Consider the following 21,162-nt stretch of genomic DNA (forward strand, 5'->3'; position numbering starts at 1 on the left):
CGATGGAAGAGCAAACAATCAAATGTAACTTTTGTTGTTTCATTACCCTCCAGTCTACTCCTCCAGCTGTAATTACCAATATTAATGCAAATGTGCATGTGCACTCCATTAACTAAAGCTTCTTTTGGTTTCTGGGTTTTGTTAATTTCTCAGATCTATCCTTCTCTTTTGCTTCCATTGTTTCTCCAGGGTTGATTTTACTTTTATGTATTTTTCCTTGAAAAGTATTAATTGCCGGGTGTGCTGGCTCACGCCTGCAATCCCAGCACTTTGGGAGGCCGAGGCAGGCCTGAGGTTGGGAGTTCAAGACCAGCCTGACCAACGGAGAAACCCCATCTCTACTAAAAATACGAAATTAGCTGGGTGTGGTGGTGCATGCCTGTAGTCCCAGCTACTCGGGAGGCTGAGGCAGTAGAATCACTTGAACCCAGGAGACGCAGATTGCGGTGAGCCACTATCACACCATTGCACTCCAGCCTGGGCAACAAGAGGGAGACTCTATCTAAAAAATAAAAATAAATAATTAGCGAGCCCTGGCACAAGTGGCTCACGCCTGTAATCCCAGCACTTTGGAAGGCTGAGGTGAGTGGATCACCTGAGATCAGGAGTTGGAGACCAGGGTGGCCAACATGGCAAAACCCTGTCTCTACTAAAAAATACGAAAATTAGCCGGGCATGGTGGCCGACATCTGTAATACCAGCTATTCAGGAGGCTGAGGCAGGAGAATCACTTGAACTCAGGAGGCAGAGGTTTCGGTAAGCCAAGGTCATGCCGCTGCACTCCAACCTGGGTGACAGGGCAAGTGTCCATCTCAAAACAAACAAAAAGACTATTAGGTATTTGGCATAAAAAATTGAATGTGGCCAGGTGCAGTGGCTCACAACTGTAATCCCAGCACTTTAGGAGGCTGAGGCGGGTGGATCACTTGAGGTCCAGATTTTGAGACCAGCCTGGACAGCATGGTAAAACCCTGTTCTACTAAAAATACAAAAATACAAAAATTTAGCCGGGTGGGGTGGCACATGCCTGTAGTCCCAGCTACTCGGGAGGCTGTGGCAGGAGAATCGCTTGAACCTGGGAAACAGAGGTTGCGGTGAGCCAATATCAGGCCATTGCACTCCAGCCTGGGCAACAAGAGGGAGACTCTTGTCTCAAAAAAAAAAAAAAAGAAAAAAAAAACCTGAATGTATACATGGAGCTATTTTAAAAATGAAGACTGAGGAGCAAAATTGGAGGGCTCTTTTGTAGAGCCCTGTTTCACTTTTTGCATAAAACATAGAATAACTGGAGTCTTCAAGTAATCCCCAAATTGGGTGAATTCCCAGGTAGAGTCTTCTGCCACTCTCCCCACTCCCAGAACCAGGTCTCTCTTTTGTTTCTGTCCCACATCATATCAGGGATATCACTGGCTGCTTTAGTGTTTAATCTCAGGGTCTCTATCACTGTTAAGGGGAAGGGACGTGATATGACCTATAAGCTTTCTGTTCACAGGGATGAATTCAGCTTGTTTCCAATCTTTTTTTTTTTTGGTGGGTGGGGGAGGGGCAGCTAGGGTCTCACTCTGTTGCCCAGGCCAGAGTGCAGTGGCATAGTCTCGGCTCACTGCAACCTCCACCTCCCAGGTTCAAGCAATTCTCATGCTTCAGCCTCCTGAGTAGCTGGGATTACAGGCATGCACCCCCATGCCTAATTTTTGTATTTTTAGTAGAGACGAGGTCTCGCCATGCTGGTCAGACTGTTTTTTTTCCTTTTTTATTTTTGAGACAGAGTCTTGTTCTATCTCCCCGGCTGGAGTGCAATGGCACGATCTTGGCTCACCGCAACCTCAGCCTCCTGGGTTCCAGCGATTCTCCCACCTCAGCCTTCCGAGTAGCTGGGATTACAAGCATGTGCCACTAAATCGGCTATATTTTGTGTTTTTTTTTAGTAGTTGACCAGGCTGGTCTCGAACTCCTGACGTCAGGTGACCTGCCCACCTCGGCCTCCCAAAGTGTTGGGATTACAGGTGTGAGCCACCAGGCTCAGCCTGTTTTTTTCTTTTTTAAAGACAAGGTCTCGTGGCTGGGTGCGGTGGTTCACGCCTGTAATCCCAGCACTTAGGAGGCCGAGGCAGGCAGATCACCTGAGGTTGGGAGTTCGAGACCAGCCAGACCAACATGGAGAAACCCTGCCTCTACTAAAACTACGAAATGAGCCAGGCATGGTGGCACATGTCTGTAATCCCAGCTACTCAAGAGGATGAGGCAGGAGAATCGTTTGAACCCGGGAGTGGGGAGGTTGGGGTGAACCGAGAGCGAGTCATTGCACTCCAGCTTAGGCAACAACAGCGAAACTCTGTCTCAAAAAGAGAAAAAGACAAGGTCTCATAGTGTTGCTCAGGCTGGTCTCAAACTCCTGGGCTCAAGTGATCCTCCTGCCTCAGCCTCCCAAAGTGCTGGGATTACAGGTGTGAGCCACCTCGTCCAGTCTCAATTTCCTATTCTTTTCCCCTTCATATCAGCATTCCATTTCTTTTTACATTCATCTGGTGGGATTGTAATCATGTGTCTGTCCTGCTCTCCCCCAACCAAGTGGTAGGCATGTGATCCCTGGTATGCAAATGCTGAGCAAGTAATGACAAGATGTCTGCACTTTATTTGGCAGTAGCCTGATCTCCATCCCACTGTGAGGCATTTCTGGGTTCTAGCCTCTCCCTTTTGCTTAAGCCAGCCAGCATTTGTTGCTTGCAATCAATAAACCCTCACTGACAGCAGCCACACTGTATGGAGTATCAGGACACGAGTGCGGCCTGCCCCAAATGCCCAACTTCAGCTCAATATATCAAATGAATGTTTCTGCCCTACACACCTGACTCAGGTAGTCCTTTGTTTTCCCAGAATCTTCCCTATGTTAAGGCCTGCTCAGATACCATCTGGTTTGTAACCAACCCTTCCCACATTCACAGCTGAAGCCAACTGATGCCCACGGTTTGCTTTAGGCAGCACTTCCACCAAAAACAGGAAACGTGTTTACTCACATCTCCCAAAAATCTCACTGACTGGGCCTCTGAACTCAACTCCAGCTCCTCAGATCTGAACTGATGCCTCTCCTTCCAATAAGGCTCTTTAGAATTGTTTTTGTTTTCTGAGGCAGAGTCCTCCTCCGTCCCCCAGGTTGGAGTGCAATGATGCCATCTCAGCCCACTGCAATCCCCATCTGCCGGGTTCAGGGGATTCTCCTGCCTCAGCCTCCCACAGTAGCTGGGATTACAGGCAGGCGCCACCACGCTCGGCTAATTTTTTACTGTTAGTAGAGATGGGGTTTTACCATTTTAGGCTGTTCTCGAAGTCCTGACCTCAGGTGATCCACATGCCTCGGCCTCCCAAAGAGCTGGGATTACAGGCGTGAGCCACCACACCCAGTCCCTTGACTGGTGTTCTAACACCAATGAAACAGTCTACCCTAGGCTGGGAAGGTGGCTCACACCTGTAATCCAAGCACTTTGGAAGGCCAAGGTTGGCAGATCACCTGACATCAGGAGTTCATGACCAGCTTGGCCAACATGGCAAAACCCCACCTGTACTAAAAATACAAAAATTTAGCCTTGCGTGGTGGTGGGCACCTGTAATCCCAGCACTTTGTGAGGGCAAGGTGGGTGGATCACCTGAGGTCATGAGTTTGAGACCAGCCTGGCCACCATGGTGAAATCCCATCTCTACTGAAAATACAAAAATTAGCTGGGCACGTGGTGGCAGGCACCTGTAGTTCCAGCTACTCAGGAGGCTGGGGCAGGAGAATCACTTGAACTCGGGAAGCAGAGGTTGCAGTAGGCCAATATAGCGCCATTGTACTCCAGCCTGGCGACAGAGCGAGACTCCGTTAAAAAAAAAAAAGTGGGCTGGGCGCGGTGGCTCAAGCCTGTAATCCCAGCACTTTGGGAGGCCGAGACGGGCGGATCACGAGGTCAGGAGATCGAGACCATCCTGGCTAACACGGTGAAACCCCGTCTCTACTAAAAATACAAAAAACTAGCCGGGCGAGGTGGCGGCGCCTGTAGTCCCAGCTACTCGGGAGGCTGAGGCAGGAGAATGGCGTGAGCTTGCAGTGAGCTGAGATCTGGCCACTGCACTCCAGCCTGGGTGACAGAGCGAGACTCCGTCTCAAAAAAAAAAAAAAAGTGGAGGAGGGGGGCCGGGGCCAGGCACGGTGGCTCACACCTGTAATCCCAGCATTTTCAGAGGCTGAGGCGGGCAGATCACCTGAGGTTGGCAGTTTGAGACCAGCCTGACCAACATGGAGAAACCCCGTCTCTACTAAAAATACAAAAATTAGCCAGGTGTGGTGGCACATGCCTGTAATCCCAGCTACTCAGGAGGCTGAGGCAGGCGTGAGCCTGAACCTGGGAGGTGGAGGTTGCGGTGAGCTGAGATCGCACCATTGCACTCCAGCCTGGACAACAAGAGCAAAACTCCATATCAAAAAGAAAAAAAAAAAATTAAATTACATTCAATTAAAAAAAGAAAAAAAAGTGTAGGTTGGGGGATCAGACTGGGGAGGAACACATATGTAGATAAAAGTACTGGCAAAGTTCTGATTCTTGGGAAGCGGAGGTTGCAGTGAGCCGAGATCCTGCCACTGTACTTCAGCATGGGCAACAGAGCCAGACTGTTGAAAACAAAAAAAAGTCCACCCTAGTGAGCTGAGACTGCCACTGTACTTCAGCATGGGCAACAGAACCAGACTCTTGTCAAAAAAAAAAAAAAAAAAAAAAAAAAAAAGGCCACCCTAGTGATTTAGTTACTAAGTCAATCCTGTCTCAGAGGTGAAAGGTACGGAGTTTTGAATCAACACATTAATATTTGCCTGAGGCCTGTTAGCTTACCACGAAAGAATCCACTTTTAGTAGTGTCAGTTAATAATGGGCAAAAACACCATCTTCCAGTGATTCATGATGGGTTTTTATAGATTTACTCTAGAAAGTTAAGACCATTAAAATATGACTAGTTTTCCATGTAAAATACACAATATTAGGACAATGTATTCCTTCACACTGCTTCCGTAACAGTGTTCTAATGCTAATCTGAGGGTAGTTTTTAAAACTGCCCTGAGACTTTGGTTACTCCAGAACCATAATGGTGAATACTGGGTCAATTTCTACTCCCAGCATTGTACTGAGCAGTCTGGTCATAATGAAGAGTGCTCATTTGGCACAGCTCTAGAAGCTGGATAAGGCACCATACAGCTCAGATGCGACCCGAAAACCTAACAGTTAAGTGAGGTTCCCCCACCTTCTATTCTCAAAGAGCAATCCCTGCTAACACATAGTAGCAACCAGAAGACTTGATATTATGGTTTGTCATACCAAGTGTTATTTCAAGAATTAAAGAACTCTAGAAGAGTCTCTTTATACCTCTATGGAATTCTCATTTTATCTTACTTTGTATTACGAGCAAAGTAATAAAATGGAAATCAATGCAATAAATGGCAATAAAACATCCAACAAGAAGCTCGTTTTGTTTTTTGATGTGGTTGAGTACTTCATTATAAACAGTATGGTGGCACACATCTGTAATCTCAGCTACTCCGGAGGCTAAGGCAAGGACTGCTTGAGCCATGGAGTTCGAGACCAGCCTGGACAACGTAGCAAGTCCCAGTCTCTTACTTTAAAAAAAAAAAAAAAAAAATACTGGGCACAGTGGCTCACGGCTGTAATCCCAGCACTTTGGGAGGTCGAGGTGGGTGGATCACAAGGTCAGGAGTTCAAGACCACCCTGGTCAACATGGGGAAACCCCGTCTCTACTAAAAATACAAAAATTAGCTGGGCACGATGGCGGGCGCCTGTAATCCCAGCTACTCAGGAGGCTGAGGCAGGAGAATTTGCTGAACCCGGGAGGTGGAGGTTGCCGTGAGCCAAGATCACACCACTGCACTCCAGCCTGGGTGACAAAGCAAGACTGTCTCAAAAAAAAAAAAAAGAACGTTTTACTTAAATGTGTGTGAATGTATATTGTAAGCTGTAAAACAAGCTATACAAAGCAAGTTACGCTTAATTTAATATTCCAAATTGGGGCAACTTATTAATCTTTTTCATTAATTTCAGAGAATCCTATCATGTCTGAGCTGTAAGGATCCTGGACCTTAGAGCTCTTTTTTCTAGATGAGAAAAATGAGGACGAGAGCTTAAGCAATATCCTGCCTCAAGTCACCCAGACTAAGTTTGCCCCAGGAAAGAAAAATAATAATCAGAATACTGAAAACTGCAATAAGAGGTATCTTCTAAACATCTTAACTATGACCACCGAATGATGATCAGGAAAGCTTCAGCCCTTTTGATTATACCCATTTTCAAAAAGCCACAGAAGTTTAAAAATATTCCTTTATAAATAACTCATTCTATGTACTAGAAATATTTACTTACTTCAACTATTTACTTAGTGACAGGGTATCACTCTGTCGCCCAGGATGGAGTGCAGTGGTGCTAACTCAGCTCACTGCAACCTCCACCTCCTGGTTTCAAGCGATTCTCCTGCCTCAGCCTCCTGAGTAGTAGGGACTACAGGCATTCACCAACACATCCAGCTAATTTTTGTTATTTTTAGTAGAGACAGGGTTTCACCATGTTGGCTAGGCTGGTCTCAACCTCCTGACCTCAGGTAATCTGCCCACCTTGACCTCCCAAAGTGCTGGGATTACAGGCGTGAACCACTGTGCCCAGCCTTAACTCAACAATTTAAATAATTGCTTTAGAATCCTCAAAAGCCGGCTGGCCATGGTGGCTCACGCCTGTAATCCCAACACTTTGGGAGGCCGAGGAGGGTGGCTCATCTGAGGTCGGAAGTTCAAGACTAGTCTGACTAACATAGAGAAACCCCATCTCTGCTAAAAATACAAAATCAGCTGGGTGTGGTGGCACATGCCTGTAATCCCAGCTACTCGGGAGGCTGAGGCAGGAGAATCGCTCGAACCCGGGAGGCAGAGGTTGTGGTGAGCTGAGATCACGTCATTGCACTCCAGCCTGGGCAAAAGCAAAACTCCGTCTAAAAAAAAAAAAAAAAAAAAAAAACCTCAAAAGCCAAGAATTACAAGTTTTAAATATTTCAGCTGGGCGCCGTGGCTCATGCCCAGCACTTTGGGAGGCCAAGGTGGGCGGATCACGAGGTCAGGAGATAGAGACCATCTTGGCTAACACAGTGAAACCCTGTCTCTACTAAAAATACAAAAAATCAGCTGGGCATGGTGGCAGGCGCCTGTAGTCCCAGCTACTTGGGAGGCTGAGGCAGCAGAATGGCGTGAGCCCGGGAGGCGGAGCTTCCAGTGAGCCGAGACTGCACTCCAGCCTGGGTGACAGAGTGAGGCTCCATCTGGAAAAAAAAAAAAAAGAAAAAGAAAAAAGTTAAATTTTTTTTTCGAGACAGAGTCTTGCACTCTTGCCCAGGCTGGAGTTTAGTGGCACCATCTCGGCTCACTGCAAGCTTCACCTCCCAGGTTCACGCCATTCTCCTGCCTCAGCCTCCCAAGTAGCTGGGACTACAGGTGTGCGCCACCACGCCCAGCTAATTTTTTGTATTTTTAGTAGAGATGGGATTTCACCATGTTAGCCAGGATGGTCTTGATCTCCTGACCTCGTTATCCATCTGCCTCTGCCTCGCAAAGTGCTGGGATTACAGGCGTTTGAGCCACCACGTCCGGCCCAGAATTTAAGAATATACTTTTATTCAACGACGAATTTGTTTTTAGTTTTTTGAGAAGAGTCTGGCTCTGTCACCCAGGCTGGAATGCAGTGGCGCAATTTCATCTCACCACAACCTCCACCTTCTGGGTTCGAGCGATTCTCGTGCCTCAACCTCCCAAGTAGCTAGGACTATAGGCACATGCCATCACACCTGACTAATTTTTCATATGTTTAGTAGAGATGGGTTTCACTATCATGGCCAGGCTGGTCTCGAACTCCTGACTGCAGGTGATCCACCCGCTTCCGCCTTCCAAAGTGCTGGGATCATAGGCATGAGCCACCTTGCTCGGCCAGAGTTTTTTAATCTAAGTACTTCCATGAAATAAATCCCAAATGTGACATTTAGGTTTCTCCAGTACAATTTATTATTATTATTATTACATTTTAGCTTGCATTTACTAAGTGTCATGGAAATATTATACTCAGAGTAACAGAGCTCCAGAGAAAGACCATTAACTAAGAAAGAACAGTTTCACTTTCTTAGCATGTCAACTTCGAGTTAGCCTGCTTGCCTCCGCACCACAGATGCTTGTCTTCTTGTGGTTGTTACCGTATAATTGTCAAGCCAAAGCTTGAATTTACATGTGGCATCAGGCCAAGTCTGTGAATCCATGAAGACAGGCCATCAACTGCACTGAGGGTACAGCCTGCTGAAGGGTCCTTTCTTGACAGTCAATGATGATGAATCTGGAAAAACTGTCTATTCTCTTAGGAGAAGAAAATATACCCCACCTAAAGTCGCAGCTACCATTAACAAAAAAAAAAAAATTAGCAAAGGGAAAGAATCAATGATAAGGACAGTAAATATACTCTGAGAATAGAGTAAGTACAATTTACACACGCTGGAGTAAATAGTGAAGCTTCTGAGTCTAAGCTCATTTTTAAAATTCTGATAAAAATTTACTCAATTACATTTTATACAGTAATATTTAATGAATTTGTCCAAAAAAGCTATGTTTTAATTTATGTGTAAAAATAAGAAAGGATTTATCAGTCTCTGGGCAATAAGAAAGGAAGAAAGCCTTGCTAGAAATAATAATCTCACATAAAAGGCCAGCTGACATAAGAATACTATAATAATCAATATATTTTCTTTGTATTTACAATAAAATCTATCTGTTAATACTGTGATAGAAAAAATAATCAGTCCACATCATGTAGTAAAAACAGGCTTTTGAGGATGATTATACCTCTCATAATAAAAACATACAAGGATTTCTCACAGCTAAAGAACTTTTCAACATGACAGTCATGGGTGAAGGCAAAACTGACAGAGCACTTTAGATCAGCTATGTCCTACAACCAAGGAATCAAGGGCATTACCTATTAACCAAGCAGCAAAAAGCACTTTCATTTTTCCAGAACTATTTAAATATAGTAGTTGCCATGTAATCAGTTAATTTTACTTTGTGAGTTAGAAAAAGATTAAATTGGGAAACTGCATTAAGTAATCAAAAGCAGCTCCAAACAAAAAAGCCATCAATAGAAACAAAAGGCATTTTTCTAGGTGTATCATGCATAAAAAGAATTACATATTATTATTAAATGTATTCCTTAATAACCAGATTAATAAATGAGGTAAAATTTAGTCATTGGAACAAATAAACTATATTTAATCACTTGTGTTTTGCTGTCATTGTTTAAAATAATTAACTTAATGTCTAAAAACTACAAACTCTTGAGTGTTTGCTTTTTAGAGTCCCTTTTGAGATATTAAAGAGCCATAACAAATTATCTGAATATAAATTATCAATACCATGGCCGGGCGCAGTGACTCAAGCCTGTAATCCCAGCACTTTGGGAGATGGAAGTGGGCAGACAGCCTGAGGTCAGGAGTTCAAGATCAGCCCGGCCAACATGGTGAAACACCATCTCTACTAAAAATACAAAAATTAGCTGGGCGTGGTGGCACACACCTGTAATCGCAGTTACTCAGGAAGCTGGGCCAGGAGAATCGCTTGAACCCAGGAGGTGGAATCTACAGTGAGCTGAGATCATGCCACTGCACTCCAGCCTGGGCAACAGCAAGACTCCATCTCAAAAAAAAAAAAAAAAAAAAAATTAACAATACCAAATATGACACAGTTCTATAATACCAACTTTGTATATGCACAGTGGAAATACTGTAAAAACTACAAGATAAAAGAAAACAGACTGGCCAGAACTTTAAATTTCAGACTAATCCATGATAAAAATCTAGAAGATAAAAAACAAAAATGAAATTAACCAAATAGACAACTTGATATCCTTTCCATATTCAGTCGTCTACTAACATGCAATTTCCAAACAAATCCATTACCTCAAAAGAGGAAGAAAATGTAAATCTCTTTTTTTTTTTTTTTGAGACGGAGTCTCGCTCTGTCGCCCAGGCTGGAGTGCAGTGGCCGGATCTCAGCTCACTGCAAGCTCCACCTCCGGGGTTTACGCCATTCTCCTGCCTCAGCCTCCCGAGTAGCTGGGACTACAGGCGCCCGCCACCTCGCCCGGCTAGTTTTTTGTGTTTTTTTTAGTAAAGACGGGGTTTCACCGTGTTAGCCAGGATGGTCTCGACCTCCTGACCTCGTGATCCGCCCGTCTCGGCCTCCCAAAGTGCTGGGATTACAGGCTTGAGCCACCGTGCCCGGCCGTAAATCTCTTTTTAAGTTTTCCAGTTTATGCTCTGAAAAAAGCCTAACATTAACAAAACTTGCAACACTACTTTTAAAAATCTAGAATTTAAGAATATCTATTTTAGTTATTAAAGAGAAAAAATATTCAATTAAATCAAATGAATTAGCTGGATCAACAATTTCCTACCACACTACTATTATCTATAGCTACCCTTGGTATAATACTTTATGTCTAAGATGTCTACCTTAACTATTGATAGCACTTTTCACAGTATACCAATTTCCATTTTTACTTTCTTCTCCCCTTATCGTTTAAATGTATTACTTTATCTGACAGGAAATTTTATTTTACAAATTCCTTGTTTAATTACTGAAGAGGTGATTTTAAAACATAAATGGATGCACCTGTTAATCCTGAGATGGTGATGACAGCAAAACTAAAAACCAGATGATTATTTTTACTCAAATTTCTGCTTTAGTTTTTTTTGGAAGATGACTGGCATAATAGAAAGCACAGCCAAGATCATCAGAATAAATATTGAGTTCCAGGAAACAGCTTCTCCTGCTGTTGTAAGTTGATACAGTGTTGTTCCTGCCTTAATGGCTACAAAAGAAGGAGGTGCAACACCTGAAACAAAAAATAAAAAGATACAGTAAAAACCACCACTGTTTTTAAAAAATTAAAATTTTCTGTGTGCATAAACTTTCTTAAAAGAATACAGCTATTTTCATTTTGGGAAAAAAAATTAAGAATTTAAAGCTCAAGTTTATTTCCACATAAAGAATTCAATCTTTCCTAATCACCTCTTAAAGATAATGATCTTTTTTTTATTTTTTATTATTTTGAGACGGAGTTTCCCTCTTGTTGCCCAGGCTGGAGCGCAATGGTGCGATCTTGGCTCACTGCAACCTCTGCCTCCTGGGTTCAAATGATTCTCCTACATCAGCCTCCTGAGTAGCTGGGATTACAGGCATGCGCCACCACACCCAGCTAATTTTGTATTTTTAGTAGAGATGGGGTTTCTCCATGTTGGTCAGACTGGTCTTGAACTCCCGACCTCAGATGATCTGCCTACCTAGGCCTCCCAAAGTGCTGGGATTACAGACGTGAGTCCCCGTGCCCAGCCAGGATAATGAATTTTAAAAACCCAAGACAAGTGCCCAGAGAATAATTTTACATTTATCAAAAATGCTTCCCCCCCAAACCCCCCCCCCTTTAACTCTATTGCACAGGCTTGAGTGCAGTGGCGCAATCACCACTCATTGCAGCCTCAGTCTCCCCAGGCTCAGGTGATCTTCCCACCTCAGCTTTCTGAGCAACTGGGACTACAGGCATGTACCACCATACCCAGCCAATTTTTGTAATTTTTGTCAAGAGAGGGGGTTTTGCCATATTGCCCAGGCTGGTCTCTAAAACTCCCAGGCTCAGGCAGTTCGCACACCTCAGCCTCTCCAAGTGCTGGGATTACAGGCATAAGCCACCACACCCAGACTATCAAAAACCTTAAAAGAAAAAAAAAGGCCTGGCACAGCGGCTCGTGCGTGTAATTCCAGCACTCTGGGAGGCCAAGGCAGGCAGATCACTTGAGGTCAGGAGTTTGAGACCAGCCTGGCCAACATGGTGAAACTCCATCTCTACTAAAAATACAAAAATTAGCTGGGTATGGTGGCGCACACCTGTAATCCCAGCTACCTGGGAGGCTGAGGCAGAAGAATCACTTGAACCCAGGAGGCGGAGGTTGCAGTGAGCTGAGATCACGCCACTGAACTCCAGCCTGGGTGAGAGAGAGAGAAAATGTGTCAAAGGACAGGGGAGGGGAGGGGAGGGGAGGGGAGGGGAGGGGGAACGGGGAAGGGGGAGGGAAGGAAAGGAAAGGATAGGAGAACAGAGAGAGGAAAGCAAAGGAAAGCAAAGGAAAACGGAAAGGAAAGGAAAAAAGGAGGGAGGGAGGGAAAGAGGGAGGGAGGGAGGTCTGTTCTAGCAATTTCAAGTTTAAGATACTCAAAGTGTGAGTAAAGAGAGCAAAAGTACATACAGAATGATGGCATTTCACTAAAAATCAAAACAAAGGGAAAGATATTACTTTAGCCAAAGCTGAAATTAAATCTCTGCCTTTCACCTGTAAAATAGAGAAACAAAAATTCTCTCTTTAGATTCCACGGATATTACATTTAACAAAATTAAAAATTCCCCATGCTGATGTCAGTCTGTCAATTTTTTTTTCTTTTCATTCTTTCTTTTTTTTTTGAGATAGTGTCTTGCTCTGTCACCCAGGCTGGAGCGCAGTGGCACAGTCTCGGTTCACTGCAACCTCTGCCTCCCGGGTTCAAGTGATTCTCCTGCCTCAGCCTCCTGAGTAGCTGGGACTGCAGGCACCTGCCACCACGTTCAGCTAATTTTTGTATTTTCAGTCGAGACAGGGTTTTACCATCTTGGTCAGACTGGTCTTGAACTCCTGTCCTTGTGATCCGCCCACCCTGGCCTCCCAAAGTGCTGGGACTACAGGTGTGAACCACCGCGCCCAGCTAATTTTTTTTAAAGTAGCAATAAATAATTGATTTTGGTTATTCTTTTCAAAAAGAAATATTCTCACAAGAATTAAGCTTTCATAGGTATTCAATATGTAAGAAATCTGCTCATTTTTTTTTTGACATCTGAACAATTCAACTTGAACTGGAAAGAAAAGCAAAACACTCCTACAAAGAATCATGAGAATTCACAAAATACATAAATAATCTTCATGTCCACTGATTAACTTCAAAATTAAGGCTGAGCACGGTGGCTCATGCCTATAATCTCAGCATTTTGGGAGGCTGAGGCGGGCGCATCATCTGAGGTTGGGAGTTAAAGACCAGCCTGACCAACATGGAGAAACCCCATCTCCACTAAAAATACAAAATTAGCTGGTCGTGGTGGTGCATGCCTGTAATCCCAGCTACTTGGGAGGCTGAGGCAGGAGAATCACTTGAACCTGGGAGGTAGAGGTTGCAGAGAGCCGAGACAGCACCATTGCACTCCAGCCTGGGCAATAAGAGTGAAACTGTCGGCCGGGCGCAGTGGCTCAAGCCTGTAATCCCAGCACTTTGGGAGGCCGAGGCGGGCGGATCACGAGGTCAGGAGATCGAGACCATCTTGGCTAACATGGTGAAACCCCGTCTCTACTAAAAATACAAAAAATTAGCCGGGCGTGGTGGCGGGCGCCTGTAGTCCCAGCTACTCGGAGGCTGAGGCGGGAGAATGGCATGAACACGGGAGGCGGAGCTTGCAGTGAGCCGAGATCGCACCACTGCACTCCAGCCTGGGCGACACAGCCAGACTCCGTCTCAAAAAAAAAAAAAAAAAAAAGAGCGAAACTGTCTCAACAACAACAAAAAAACAAAAAACACACACACACAAAAGCAAAATCAAGTATTATTTCTTTAAAAGCAAGAATGTTTGTTGATCATTGCTTTCTCCATACTTTTGATAACATCCACAATAAATGCTGGTCTCAATAAAAGGAAAAATAGGATCAATTCTCTCCCAAAAATTCAAGTTCAACATTTTAACACTTCATCAGGAAACAAATTTGCTGCCGGGCACGGTACCACACGCCTGTAATCCCAGCACTTTGGGAGGCCAAGGCGGGTGGATAACGAGGTCAGATCAAGACCATCCTGGCTAACAAGGTGAAACCCCATCTCTACTAAAAATACAAAAAATTAACTGGACGTGGTGGCAGATGCCTGTAGTCCCAGCTATTCAGGAGGCTGAGGCAGGAGAATGGCATGAACCCAGGAGGCCGAGCTTGCAGTGAGCTGAGATCGTGCCACACTGCACTCCAGCCTAGGTGACAAAGCAAGACTCTTGTCTCAAAAAAAAAACCAAACAATCAAATAAACAAAAAAAACTCCAAAAAACACAAAGGAACCATTTTGCCAAAGCAACATTCAAAAAAAAAAGAAAGGGCTGGGCGTGGTGGCTCACGCCTGTAATCTCAGCACTTTGAGAGGCTGAGGTAGGAGGATCACAAGGTCACGAGTTTGAGACCAGCCTGGCCAACATGGTGAAACCCCATCTCTACTAATAATACAAACATTAGCCAGGCATGGTGGCGTGTGCCTGTAGTCCCAGCTACTCGGGAGGCTGAGGCAGGAGAATGGCGTGAACCCAGGAGGCGGAGTTTGCAGTGAGCCGAGATTGTGCCACTGCATTCCAGACTGGGCGACAGGGTGAGACTCAGGGAAGGGGAAGGGGAAGGGACATAGGAGAAAATTGCTCAAAAAAGGCAATTTGATTTTTTTTCCTCTCCACTTAGAGGGACTGGAGGTTATAGGTCCTGCTTAACTCTCTATTATTAAAACGATATACAGTAGAAAGTGCTCTTCTTTAAAGAGGCAACACAAAAATAACCTAAATCAACACAGTGCAACAAATACTTCTGAGTATCTATTTATACAGCCAGACTTTGTGCCCAAGAGTTCTAGATGGTGCTGGCATATCTGCAGAGAGCATGCATGCAATCTAGATCAGCTGGACACTGTTAGATATGTACACAGTGAGCTCACACACGGCAAAAACCAGAGGCCTTACCTAGAAAAGTACCAATAAAAAAAACTTTCAATGGCACGTTTATCACAGGAGACGTGATATTAATAAACCAATTAGGCAGAAATGGTGTTATTCTCAAAAATATAATGTAGTTAATGAGATGTTCTCTATGACGCTCAACCTGTCATAAGAAAGAAAATAATTAGCATCAGATTGAGGAAAACTTCAAAATAAGTCGCTTAATATAAACACCTTATTTCAAATTCTCATTCCTGATACTTTAGAGCATACCCAAGACAAATGATCAGGCTGGCATGGTGCTTCATGCCTGTAATCCCAATACTGTGGGAGGCCAAGGCAGGTAGATCACCTCAGGTCAGGAGTTCGAGAACAGCCTGGCTAACATGGTGAAACCCATTTCTACCAAGAATAGTGGTGGCATGCGCCTGAAATTCTAGCTACTTGGGAGGCTGAGACGGGAGAATCTCTGGGAGGCAGAGGTTGCAGTGAGCCAAGATGCACTTCAGCTTGGGCAACAAGAGTGAAACTCTGACTCGAAAAGAAATGAAAAGAGAAAAGATCAAAAAAGGCCAGTGGTGACTCATGCCTGTAATCCTAGCACTTTGGGAGGCTGAGGCAGGAGGGTCACCTGAGGTCTGGAGTTTGAGACCAGCTTCGCCAACATGGTGAAACCCTGTCTCTACTAAAAATACAAAAAATTAGCTAGGCGTGGTGGCATGTGCCTATAATCCCGGCTACTCGGGAGGCTGAGGCAGGCAGGAGCATTGCTTGAACCCGGGAGGCAGAGGTTGCAGTGAGCTGAGGTCATGCCACTGCACTCCAGCCTGGGTGACAGAGCGAGACTGTGTCTCAAAAAAAAAGAAAAGAAAAAAATGCGCTGAGAGTTGGCTGATACAAGTGTTTCAATAACACATACACAGAATACTGTATTAACATAAAACGGATAGGTATCTAATTATGTGGATGCCTTTATACTGACACTTTGACTTCTCTGCTGATTGAATTTACTAGGATAAATAAAATTACCATCACAGGTCTAAAACATTTGTATGTGAAATTATTAACATTCATATTTGCCTACCACCTATTTTTATTTGGTCAGAAGATAGTTGTTATTACTTGAGTTAACTTAGGAAATAATTTGTGTTGGGTTAATACATGTAGCTAATTCATGCAGGAACTAAACACAGACCTTCCAATTAACGAAGAGTTACATCAAATAATTTAAGAATACATGTTTACCTGCTGTGACCATTTTACTGCTTTCTCTGTTAGGTATTTGTATACAACTGGTCTCCCAACTAAATAGGAAAGCATATAACAAAAAGAGGCACCAAGTCCAGAACACTGGAAAACAAAAAGAAGCCATAAGCATTTTGTATTTTTCTGTCTTACTCACATTGATTTATTCACCTGAGTAAAAGCTCAATTAATTTACTTCTTTCGGAGGTGGGGAGGGTACTCTGCAAGACATCTCTTGTGCAGAGATGATCTAGTACTTTCTCAGACCAAATTGTACCTCAAATGAGATCAGCTAAAACAAACTGGCACTTGTGATTACACCTTGTGACTATATCCAAATAATTAATGCTAGCCTTTAGCGTAAGAATAAAATTTCAGGAGCCAATTTCCAACCTCCTCCCGACTCCCACAATTTCTAAGCTTGAAAACACCACCTCTGGCCCTAGGACTTAACTCATTGTGCTCACCAATACTCCTTTGGACTGTCGCAGTTACAAAATCCAATAGGAAAGAAAAGCTAACACATAGCTTATAAATGCAACTAAGTTTATAATTGGTCTGTTCTGGGGGAAAAACAAATTGTAACACCTCCTTGTGAAGGGACTTTAACTCCTCTTAAACTAATGAGTTTATGCTTACATAGACTAGTGGGATTAAAATATCATCATCCTCATCATTCTATTGTTTTTTTTTTCAGTCTCCCAATTTTATTTTTTCATACTTACCAAACAAACAAGAAATAAGGCTAGTGGAAAGGGATAAAGAAACCCTGAAAGTATACTGAGAAATATAGAGCCTGGAATAGCAAATGTTTGCAAGCTGGTAACTTTTAAGTTAAGGATTAGAACACAATTAAGTGGAATTTTAAAAGACAAATGTAACATTTCGGGAAAAAAGTATAAATACAGAAATTATCATATAATGAGATTATATCCAAAGATTTAGCCTCTAAGTTGACCAATTACTAAACAGTATCATAAATACTAGCAAGTGTGCACTACTAAAAGGTTTCCAAGACAAAAATCCAGTATGTACTAGATAGAGAGGAATCGGGCACTTTGGGGGAGGAAAAAAGAAAAGGTCTTCCGTAATCTTTCAGTGCTTCTCTAATACATTTTACTCCCAAATGTTTTCAGGGAAATCATGTACATATAATTATTTCTAATTTAATTATGAAGATTTACCTAAATTCACTACTCATTTTAAAGGAATAGGAGCTACAAGAGAATTAAAAAAATAAGAAAAATAAAATAAGAATAGAAATTATGAAATACAGTAAAAGTCACAAATCTTATTTATTTTTGAGAAGGGGTCTTGCTTTGTCACCGAGGCTGGAATGCAGTGGAGCACTCATGGCTCACTGCAGCCTCAACTGCCCAAGCTCAAGCAATTCTCCCACTTCAACCTCGCAAGTAGCTAGGATCACAGACATGTGTGTCACCATGCCAATTTTTATTACTTGTAGAGATGAGGTCTGGCTATGTTGCCCAGGCTAGTCTTGAACTCCTGAGCTCAAGTGATCAGCTACTGCTCATCTTCACTTCCTCGGAGGAGATTCTCTCCTTGTTCCCCGTGACCTGCTTTACTATTCCACTATGCTATTGAAACTTCCTCATAGCCAATAGTAATAACTTTTTCTTAACAGTCACCTTTCAGTGATCCCTGCATAGGATTAGACTTCATCCTGCATGAAACATGGCTTCAGTGAACTATACTTTTTCTTCTACATTACAGGTAATTTCTTCTCTAGATTTTTCTCTTTGCCCTCTAGTCTGAAATTTCTCTAATGTTCTGTTAGTCACACTCTCCTTTTCGTTTGATAAATTTGGCAATTTCCATGGCTTCAAGTATCAACCACATATAGTACTAAAACTCGACACTCTCTAATCAATCAGCCTCAAATTTTCCACCTGTCTCCTACATGTCTCTGTTAAAAACAAAATACACACACACACACATTTTGGGTTAAGATTGTATTATATGGGCCGGGTAGGGTGCCTCATGCCTGTAATCCCAGCACTTAGGGAGGCTGAGGCGGGCGGATCATGAGGTCAGGAGATCGAGACCATCCTGGCCAACATGGTGAAACCCTGTCTCTACTAAAATACAAAAAATTAGCCGGGCGTGGTGGTGGGCGCCTGTAGTCCCAGCTACTCGGGAGGCTGAGGCAGGGGAATGGCTTGAACATGGGAGACGGGAGATTGCAGTGAGTCGAGATCTCACCACTGCACGCCAGCCTGGCAACAGAGCGAGACTCCATCTCAAAAAAACAAAATGAAACAAAAGATCATATTACAGATAGTTTCACACATATATAAATGTAGAAATACTCAATGTAAATGATGAGTTGATGGGTGCAGCAAACCAACATGGCACATGTATACCTATGTAACAAACCTGCAATGTTGCACACATGTATCCCAGAACTTAAAAGTATAATAATTAAAAAAAAAAAAGAAAAGAAAAGAAAGCAAGACTCCAAAGGATGAAAGGAGATAAATGGAAATTTTCCCTTGAGGAAATTGAGAGAGGCAGGAATAAATGAGGACAAGTTCCCAGGAAGTGTTTTGTTGTTTTTGTTGTTATTGTTTAATGCAACTTTTTTTTTCTTTTTTTTCCCCTAAAATTTGGTGAAATTCCTACTTGTCTGAAAAGGAAACCTAAAATCAGAGCTGAAATTGGGGGAAAAAAACAAAGTTGAGAAACGAGTGTCACGATGCCCTATATCAACATATGTCAGGCTGGGTGCAGTGGCTCACGCCTGGAATCCTAATACTTTGGGAAGCTGAGGGTGGATCACTTGAGACTAAGAGTTGAAGAACAGCCTGGCCAACATGATGAAACCCCATCTCTAATAAAAATACAAAAATTGGCTGGGCACAGTGGCTCATGCCTGTAATGCCAGGTACTCAGGAGGTTGGGACACAAGAATCACTTGAACCCAGGAGGCAGAAGTTGTAGTGAGCCAAGATCATGCCACTGACCTCTGGTCTGGGCAAAAGAGTGAGACTCTGTCTCAAAAAATAAAAATAAAAATAAGGCCGGGTGCGGTTGCTCACGCATATAATCCCAGCACTTTGGGAGGCCCAGGTGGGAGAATCATGAGGTCAGGAGTTCGAGACCAGCCTGCCCAACATAGTGAAATCCTGTTTCTTACTAAAAATACAAAAACTGGTCGGGTGCACTGGCTCACGCCTGTAATCCCAGCACTTTGGGAGGCCGAGGTGGGCGGATCATGAGGTCAGGAGATCAAGACCATCTTGGCTAACACGCTGAAACCCCGTCTCTACTAAAAAAGTACAAAAAATTAGCCAGACGTGGTGGCAGGCGCCTGTAGTCCCAGCTACTTGGGAGGCTGAGGCAGGAGAATGGCGTGATCCCAGGAGGCGGAGCTTGCAGTGAGCCGAGATCGTGCCACTGCACTCCAGCCTGGGCGACAGAGCGAGACTCTGTCTCAAAAAACAAAAACAAAAACAAAAACAAAAACAAAAACTAGCCGGGAGTGGTGGTGCGTGCCTGTAGTCCCAGCTACTTGGGAGGCTGAGGCAGGATAATGCTTGAACCTGGGAGGCGGAGGCTGTGGTAAGCCGAGATTGCGCCATTGCACTCCAGCCTGGGTAACAGAGTGAGACTCCATCTCAGAAATGAATAAGTAAATATAGGCCAGGTGCAGTGGCTTACGCCGGTTATTGCAGCACTTTGGGAGGCCGAGGCAGGTGGATCACCTGAGGTTAGGAGTTCGAGACCAGCCTGATCAATATGGTGAAACGCTGTCTCTACCAAAAACACAAAAATTAGCCGGGCATGGTGGCACGCTCCTGTAGTCCCAGCTACTCAGAAGGCTGAGACAGGAGAATGGCGTGATCCCGGGAGGTGGAGCTTGCAGTGGGCCGAGACCGTGCCACTGCACTCCAGCCTGGGCGACAGAGCGAGACTCTGTCTCAAAAAAAAAAAAACAAAAAAAAAAAAAACAAAAACTAGCCGGGAGTGGTGGTGCACGCCTATAGTCCCATCTACTTGGGAGGCTGAGGCAGGAGAATGCTTGAACCTGGGAGGCGGAGGTTGTGGTAAGCCGATATCGTGCCATTGCACTCCAGCCTGGGTAACAGAGTGAGACTCCATCTCAAAAATGAATAAATAAATATAGGCCAGGTGCAGTGGCTTACGCCTATTATCACAGCACTTTGGGAGGCCGAGGCAGGTGGATCACCTGAGGTTAGGAGTTCGAGACCAGCCTGATCAATATGGTGAAACGCTGTCTCTACTAAAAACACAAAAATTAGCCGGGCATGGTGGCACGCTCCTGTAGTCCCAGCTACTCAGGAGGCTTAGACAGGAGAATTGCTTCAGCATAGGAGGCAGAGGTTGCAGTGAGCCCAAATCGCTCCACTGCACTCTAGCTTGAGTAACAAGAGCGACACTGTGTCTCAAACAATAAATAAATAAATAAAATAAATAAAAAACCCCACATTTTTCAACGTCCAAATTGTTTAATGTCATTAAAATAATTCCTTTTCTGCCAGACGTGGTGGTTCACGCCTGTAATCCCAGCATTTTGGGAGGCTGAGGTGGGTGGATCACCTGATGTCAGGGGTTTGAGACGATCCTGGTCAACATGGTGAAACCCTGACTCTACTGAAAATACAAAAATTAGCCGAGCATGGCGGCAGGCGCATGTAATCCCAGCTACTTGGGAGGCTGAGACTGGAGAATCGCTTGAACCCAGGAGGTAGAGGTTGCAGTGACTAGAGACTGCACCATTGCACTCTAGCCTGTGTGACAAGAGCGAAACTCCATCTCAAAAAAAAAAAAATTGTTAAAAATGATGATTATTTTTACATCAAGAGGTAATGTCTTTCATTAACTGAGAAGATCTGGAAAATAGTTTGGATAAGAATAAAAGATATTAACAAATCAGAAATGAAAAATTAAACTCCACAATTGGCAAAATTAAGCACCCACAGCATAAGCAGTTTGAAATAAAGCTATATTCCTGACTAGTTAAAATGTAATATATTTCTATAAAATAAATATCTATCAAATTGT

General features: G+C 43.7%; 1 protein-coding gene across 6 annotated transcripts in view; it reads right to left on the reverse strand.

Moving 5' to 3' along the window:
- Window positions 1-8,054: 8,054 nt before the first annotated feature.
- The window catches only part of TMEM41B (transmembrane protein 41B), a 32,732-nt gene continuing 19,624 nt past the window's right edge, over window positions 8,055-21,162 (reverse strand). For 3 of the 6 annotated variants that reach the window (XM_030918615.1, XM_030918613.1, XM_030918614.1), the window contains exons 5-8: window positions 16,842-16,935; window positions 16,117-16,221; window positions 14,896-15,034; window positions 10,217-10,950 (exon numbers count right to left, since the gene is read on the reverse strand). In XM_030918615.1, the coding sequence (XP_030774475.1) occupies window positions 10,781-10,950; window positions 14,896-15,034; window positions 16,117-16,221; window positions 16,842-16,935 (508 nt within the window). In that variant the 3' untranslated portion in view covers window positions 10,217-10,780. Of the gene's footprint in view, window positions 9,591-10,216; window positions 10,951-14,895; window positions 15,035-16,116; window positions 16,222-16,841; window positions 16,943-21,162 lie in introns of those variants that run through there. The other 3 variants (XM_030918612.1, XM_010384833.2, XM_030918616.1) reach the window with 3 other exon arrangements.

This window comes from Rhinopithecus roxellana, chromosome 15 (assembly GCF_007565055.1).
Source record: "Rhinopithecus roxellana isolate Shanxi Qingling chromosome 15, ASM756505v1, whole genome shotgun sequence".
NCBI lineage: Eukaryota > Metazoa > Chordata > Mammalia > Primates > Cercopithecidae > Rhinopithecus > Rhinopithecus roxellana.